The sequence below is a fragment of the Zingiber officinale genome, chromosome 3B, assembly GCF_018446385.1.
Source record: "Zingiber officinale cultivar Zhangliang chromosome 3B, Zo_v1.1, whole genome shotgun sequence".
NCBI classification, from domain to species: domain Eukaryota; kingdom Viridiplantae; phylum Streptophyta; class Magnoliopsida; order Zingiberales; family Zingiberaceae; genus Zingiber; species Zingiber officinale.
In genome coordinates, this window is record NC_055991.1 from 21,957,419 (window position 1) to 21,965,126 (window position 7,708).

General features: G+C 38.6%; 1 protein-coding gene across 1 annotated transcript; it reads left to right on the plus strand.

Moving 5' to 3' along the window:
• Positions 1-3,620: 3,620 nt before the first annotated feature.
• LOC122056157 (protein NOI4-like) lies at positions 3,621-6,542 on the plus strand. Its single transcript, XM_042617970.1, has 3 exons — positions 3,621-3,772; positions 5,921-6,115; positions 6,196-6,542. The coding sequence occupies exons 1-3, from the start codon at positions 3,767-3,769 to the stop codon at positions 6,235-6,237; spliced, it is 243 nt and encodes an 80-aa protein (XP_042473904.1). The 5' UTR covers positions 3,621-3,766; the 3' UTR covers positions 6,238-6,542.
• The last annotated feature ends 1,166 nt before the right edge of the window (positions 6,543-7,708 follow it).

Below are 7,708 nucleotides of genomic sequence, written 5' to 3' on the forward strand. Positions count from 1 at the left end.
GTTGGTGTGAGAAGCATCAGACGATCGAACATGAGTTTTGATTATGTTAAAGGGTCCAAAGTTAAGTTGTCTTGTGATCTAACAAGATTGATTGAGCTTGTAGGAAAGACCTAAGTTGTCTTAGACAAAAGTCCTAGTGGATTCTAGGCAGGTGGAAAACCTTAGGGGGTGGTAACTCTAGGTGATGGGAAGTCCTAACTAAGGTAGGTGGAAAACCCTAGGGGGTGGTAACCCTAGATCTTAGGGGGTGGTAACCCTAGGTGATGAAAAGTCCTATCTGCGGTTTGACAGGTGGAAAACCCTAGGGGGATGTAATCCTATGTTATGAAAAATCCTAGGGGGAGGCAACTCTAGGTCCTAAGGGGTGGTACCCCTAGGCGGAAAGTCCATTCGGTCTGGAGAACCAGTCTGACAACAGGTAACTTCTCCTGAGAGGAGTAGGTGAGGATGCGTTTCTTGGTGAGGGAACAATATGCGTCGGTTCAACCTAGGGTTTCCGGAAGAAATTTGAAGTCAGAACCGGACAGTCCGAAGGATGTCAAGTTATTGATTTATATATTATTTGCTATTGTGTCTAACTATGTTTTGCAGGAAACTAACCATTTTGCAGGGTTGAACTTAGCCTTGATCGATCGACCGAACACAGTATAGCAGGATTAGATTTCCAGAGATTAGATTGGGTTCGATCGAGGGATCGGTCGACCGAATCTCGGGAACAATCGACCAAACTGAGGATAAGCGATGACCAGATCGAGCTAGGTTGATCAGATCAGATAAGCCGGAGACTATCAGTTGATCGGTCTACAAAACGGAGGGATCGGTCGACTGAACGAAGGCTCATCCAGAGATACTGCATCTGGACAGAAGGCCGAGTGGATTTAGTAGGTTCGGTCGACCGAACCTGGGGATCAGTCGACCGATCTGGGTCGAGTTAAAACTTGATCTCGAGATCAGGGGATCTGAATCAGGTCTGAAGAGACTATACAAGGAGGTCTCGACCAGCTACTTAGAACAACTGAATTCGCAACTATCTTCGAATCTGCGCACTACACCGAGACGACTCAACAATGCTCACTGATCCGGTGGTAAGGACGGGGGACCCTCGTTGGCGGGAGGTTAATGACACGTGGAGGTCAATGGTCAAGAGGGCCAACCCCAAGGTCGGGCCGAGCGGACTGGTGGGCCAACCAAGCATCCGGCCGACCAAATAGCCGGCCATGGGTCTCCCAGGCCGGACGAAAGACAGTCCGACCAGGGGTCGGGTTTCCGATGCTCAAGGTAAAAGAGTCTCTGGGCCGAGCGGACATGCCACTCGGCCGAGCCACAGGACAATAAGGCGCAATCCCATCCGAGCACAGGAGCAGGGCTGCCCCGCCCGGTACCGGAGCATTCCCGGAGGCCATGAGGGCCGAGCGGTTGGTCCGCTCAGCCCGGGAACAGGCAAATGGCGCAAAGGGACAGCTGGTAACATCATCCTCGAGACACTTGCCGCCGACAAACAACACAGTCGGCGGCCGGAGCGGACAGAGTATCGTACGGTGGAAGTTTCCGTTGTCACGTCAGAGATATGCTCGGACGATTGCGGAATGACGTCAGACATGATTTTCTGACACAACCCTAGTGAGGTATGTTTAGGGAAGCGTGCACGCATTGAGAAGCGTGCCCGCATCTCCTCGGAGTCCTATATAAGGACCCCCAGACTTCGACGAAGGGATGCAATTCTCATCACTGTAGCCACAGTAGCGTTACTTTGCTCCTCTCCTTCTTCATTGCTTGACTTGAGCGTCGGAGGGTCGTCGCCGGGAAACCCCTCCTGGCTCGGCTTCTTTGCAGGTTCGCTGGAGATCTACATCACCATTCGGAGACAGCGGAGAGTGCCACGTCCCCAGTGTCCATCGACTCAGCACTCGGACAGGATCACTCACCTTTTATTCCGACAAATCGATGAACAAATTCATAATTCTTTATTGTCAGTATACTTTGTTTTTGGTACTTGTAATTACTTACTTGTAAAAGATTTCTAAACTATTAGTGATTGCCCATCGAAAGTGATCAACGATCATGGGCCTTGAAGTAGGAGTCGTCACAGGCTCTGAACCAAGTAAAAGCAATTTGTTAGCGATTGCGTTGATTTCTTTTCTTTATTCCGCTGCATCATTCTGAATTTTCCGAAACGAACGAATTAGCCACGAGTGCTATTCACCCCCCTTTAACACATCATCGATCCTACAACAATTTCCTAATGTGTATTGATTTATCTAATTATCTTTTATTTTTTATAGGTATAAAAAGTTCAAAAGGAGGTATAATTTTTCTTAAATTCAGCACATTTGAATTAAAATTTAGTATATTTTTTTTATCAAATTGAGCATAACTATTTTTTCCGCTTGATCAATCAATTGGGAATTATATCAATTAATTAAGTCAATCAATTGGTATGAGCTCCTAATCGATTGGTCAGATGATAAACGAGTTGTGCTCATTTGGATAGAAAATATACTAGATTCTTTTAAATGATATTAAATTTGAGAGTAATTATATCTCTTTTTAGTTTTTCTGTACCTATAAAAAATAAGGGTAATTAGATAAATTGATATCCATTATGTTTAGTTAGAGAGTTAAAACAAATATTCTTTAATTTACCTTATTATCCTTTATTTTAATAGGTATAAAAAGTTCAAAAGGAGGTATAATTTTTTCTAAATTCAGTCCATTTCAATTAAAATATAGTATATTTTTTTTTATTAAATTATGTACCATTCTTTTTTCGACTAATCAATTGATTGAGAATTGATACCAATCGATTAATTTATGATGAATCGATTCATCAATTGAATCAATTTAGTCTAAATTAATTGATTAGTATGATTTCCAATCGTTTGGTCAGGTGAAAAAATAATTATACTTAATTATATTAAAACTATATTAGATTTTTTAAATAGTACTAAATTTAATTGAATTATATAACATAAATTATATTTCTTGTTAGACTTTTTATATTTATAAAAAATATGGATAATTAAATAAATTGATCTGCATTATCTTTGATTAAGGAGGAAGAATAAATATTTTTGGATACGGGCACTGATGATAGAGTTTAAATTGTGATTTACTATTGAATCAATGTTTACACTTGACGACATTGAGTGAGTCCCATCGGCGAACAGAGAATCCAATACTTAGGTGGGTTCCAGCTGGGCCTTGGCAACCAACAGACTCTCCACTGTCCTCGCCTGCAGTAGCAATGCCAGCTGAAGTCGCCAACATACATAATTTAGTTTCCATTATTCAAACTCGTTCTAGAGATGATGGGACTTGGGAGTGTTTCTTCGCTCAAGAGACGAAAACATCGGTGTCGTTTTCTGCACTCCGTTTGTGATTTAGCGATCAAATGCGCAGACAAAATGGTGCTAGTTTTTGTGCCAAAATGTTCCATGTCGCCTTTTTTTTTTTTCTCTGTCGTCTTGTCTTGGAACGAGCGACGACAACAGGCTGTTGCCTCAGCGCTTGCATTTGATGCCGAAGGCCGCTCCAGTTCTCTGTCCTTGCTCATGGTTGCCGAGGAAAGCAAACTTAACGGCTCCGTCTCATGATCTAACGGAACCTTGCGATTCCGTTGACACTTGGACGGCGGCAGACAGCTCATGTGCTTCTTTGCTTCATCCTATATAAATGGGCACCTCGGCCACCGCTTCCCGGCCTTGGGAGTGTCCCTTTTGCTCGCTCTGTCGATCTCAGTCGTTTGATCGCTTTGCCGGAAGAGTTGATGTCGGTAAGTGACAACTCCTCTTGCCTTGCTATACCTTTGTTAGTTTTTCCTGATTCGGTGATTGGTGTGTTGCTTGTTCAAGGAATATGGTTCGGTTTGGTTGATCTCGAAGGGTTTGTCTCGTTTTGGATGACATTAATCTTGTGAAGGATCTTTTCTTGCTCTTTTCCTCTTGTCTTCCCCTTTGTTTGTTGAGTAATTGATGATCTAGGTCTTGTTCATGCGAAAATTCTGGTTTTTTTCGGCGTGCGTTTATTATTTTTTTTTTCTCGTGGTGCGTTTATTTAGTTCACTGCCGCTCGGAGCTATTCGGTATACTTTATGTGATTCGAAATCTGATGCCTTGCTCCTTTCGACAGTCATTATGCGTTTGGCGGTCATCTTTGTAAAGTTGCAAAAGCTGCTTTCTGTTGCATCGTATATACCATACTTTTGTATATTTTGTGAATCACCATGTGAGTTTTATGTAAAATCGTTTTGTTCTGAGACAGGATTTTGAGATTAGCCTGACATGAATCTACTAGACTTTTGTTGTACAAGAGTTTCTGTTATGAAGGAACGAAGAGCCATAGCACTCGGTGCTTGTTTTTTGGACTTCATGAATGATGAGGGTTGAGTGCAAATATATTCGTTTGCTTCTAGACTTTAATTTGATTTAATTTTAATGCATATGCTTCTTTTATAAATTGATCTAAGATTTCATGTGTGTATCTTGGTCTAAATAATTTTTTCTTGTGCCTTCTGGTATGCAATTCTGCTAATGTCTGACTATGACTATCCATTTGGTTTATTTATATTATAGCGTGTCAGTATTCAACAATCACTTATTCATGTTGTCTTAGTCTTTAGTCTTTGTTTTAATGCCATTCTGCAAATAGATGTAGTTTGCCATTTGCAATGACACAGTCTCATGCAAATTTACCCTATAGTCAAGACAGAATAAATATTTTGATTTTCTATTTAAACTGTTGACTCACTGAGCCAAAATGAAGATGACTGGTCAAGAAGAGAGTACATTTCTTGTTTATATTAGATCGTCATTCAGTAAGAGTGTGGTTGTGCATTGACATCGCATCATATTCTCCCGATACATTTTTGTATGGCATGTTGATTATAATCTGACATGCTCTAGCATTGGCAAAGACCCCTTTTGCCCAACTTGCCTTGGCATGCTTTTAGATCTTTCCGACCATTTAAGCCATTCTGATTAGCATGAAAATCCTGTCCTACTATATCCAAACGTTAATTTGAGTTGAGAACTAAGTTGGCAAAACACCTCTTTGATGAAACAGAAAATATTTTAGTCTATGCTCACCAATAAAGCGTGTAGATAAAATATCAAGGAATTAGACTTTGAAGGATCAGGGATCTATGTAGATTTTTTTTTTTCATGTGTTTTTAACATGCAAGTGGTATAAAATGATGTTCTAGAGCTTCTTTTGGACATTTTGAAAGTTGGTTTAGTTAAGGCTACAACTTCTATAGTGTTTTTTGGAGTTCAATTGATTCCCTGCCTGATTATTGAGCTAACCAAAATTTATAGTTAATTGAAGTTTGATCAATAACTTGCCTCCTTAATTGACCTGTCCTAAAAACCAGCTATATTCTCAGTCAGCTACAGATGTTTGCTGCCTATAGAGATTCTCGAAAAGAAAACTTAATTGACGTTCTTCTGAGAACAAAGAGGTGGGTGATTCAAATGTTGGCTCAAATTGACTTTCTTCAACCTTTGTTATAAAGTTTCATGTCCAAACTGTTTTCAGTTAGTTATATGGATTTTATTACATATTTAAATTTTGTGAAAATTTGCTAGTAGTAGTAATATTTGAGATTTTAAAAATCATTTCTATCTACATTGATAAGATTCTTTTTGTTTCTCTTACACCCTCACATCTTTAATTCTAATCCATTCTACTTGTCTGACTATATTATTTATTAGTTTTGAGTATCTTTCATATTCTTTTAAAGTGTTTTATCTCATTTTATCATCTCGTTCTCCATTTCTAGTATTTTTAACTTTCTTTAATCTTCAATTCTAAGAGCATGAGCTACATTTTTGTTTCTCTTCTAAATTTGCTGTGATAAAACATGAAGAACAACTAAATATCATCTCACTTCACTACTTACAAAAAAAGTGGTTGTAAATTCCAGGAGGAAAGAGGCAGGCCCTTGCCGAAGTTTGGCGAGTGGGATGTCAACGATCCTGCTTCCGCAGAGGGGTTCACTGTGATCTTCAACAAAGCACGTGATGAGAAGAAAACTGGTGCGAATACACGTGAAACGGACTCTCCGGCTAAGGAGGATCCAAATTTTAAACCTGGAACTTATTCTTCCAGGTCACCTTCTGTAAGTATCCAATGTGCTTCAACTCCTTGTGTATGAATCCTTTGGATTAATTAGCTCTCTCTGATCTTCTATAACCACAGAGGAAATGGTTTTGCTGCATTCAAGGATCCACAGAACCTTAGAGATGGTTGGATGCTTGTCACATAGAAGTTACGGAATCAAAAATTTTCCCTTGGTTTGTGGCATTTTCAAGTGGCAGGTAGCAATAACCATCTTAACAGTTGATGTCTGATGGTTAGAGTGAGCATGGTGTAGAAGAAAGCTGGGAGAACAACGTTCTTATTCTTGTTCATGTTCATCTGTGGTAACATGAACTGATTAATGCACATTGGTCCATCCTAATTGTTCGTAGTTGGCATTTTTGTTTCAATTAAGACCTATATCGCCTTTTGTTTCGATGATGTGATTTGTTTCATTTGTTGGTGAATAATGTCTGCCCTCATTTGCATTTGTTGTTTTATTGGTAGTATATGGAGTTTTTTTTTTTGTTAATGAAGTTTCTAATTAAAAAGGAATAGACAATATCCTGACTGGATATATGGTCCGGTCAAACATTTCATCTATCAGGTAAATCTAGGAGTGCTTGTTGTTTGTGATTGTCCGTTTAAAGCAATCGGCATTTTTTACTTTAGTCAGCATTTTTAGTTTTGTCATCGTATTAGAGGAAAACTGTCCCGTACTATATTTTAGTTGAGATTTAGCTTGCCTAGTTAATCGCTAGAGTGTTGATTGCCCGATCAAAGTCCGATGGTAACTTTCACATATACTTGATAGCATAGGATGATTAGGTTCATCCTATATATTTCTTAGAGCCCGTCCATGTATTTTATGTGAAAGAAGATAAATAAATCAGTTTATAGTCAACCTAAATGCTCTGTTTACTCTCACGTGCAGATAAAGAAAGGAAAGAAATCTATGATGAAAAATTATTCTAAAAAATCTATGGTGAAAAATTATTCTTAGAGGAAGAGAAGAGAAAGGGTGAAGAAATCCTTCCTTTGCATTCTTGTTTATCTTAATAAAGAAGGTGGATACATGCGATATAATTTTATAAACAAAAAATGGTATATGCATCAATTTTTTTATATATGGTGTAATTTTGTAAGTTAAAAAAGGTACATGCGTCATTATTTTTTTTTGTATATGGTGTAATTTTGTGAATGAAAAGAGGTACATGCGTCATTTTTTTTTCATCCGCTGATTTACGTCCAATTTTGAGATGATTGATTTTGGCTCCAAAACCATCCGTGGATGGATTGCGTTTATCTTTCATTTGAAAATTTCAATGAAGTCAACGATGGAAACTTTTCTACTACAGAAACTTTTCCTTAGTTTTATTTTCTGCTCTCCCAAGTAAACAGAGCATAAGTGACCAGGAGGAGGAGTTTTTTTCCCTAAGGGCATGCGTCTAACTTTCATCTAAGCTTTTATAGCAAAAGTAATTACATTTACACTAAGAGTCTTTCAAAGTTTGTCCATAAGTTATGTGAATTGAAATAAATCATAAAATTAATTTATAACCGACCATAAAATTAATTAAGGGTAGAGGAATTTTTTAGTCCGTCTTTTAGAATTAAACTCTTATGATACGGT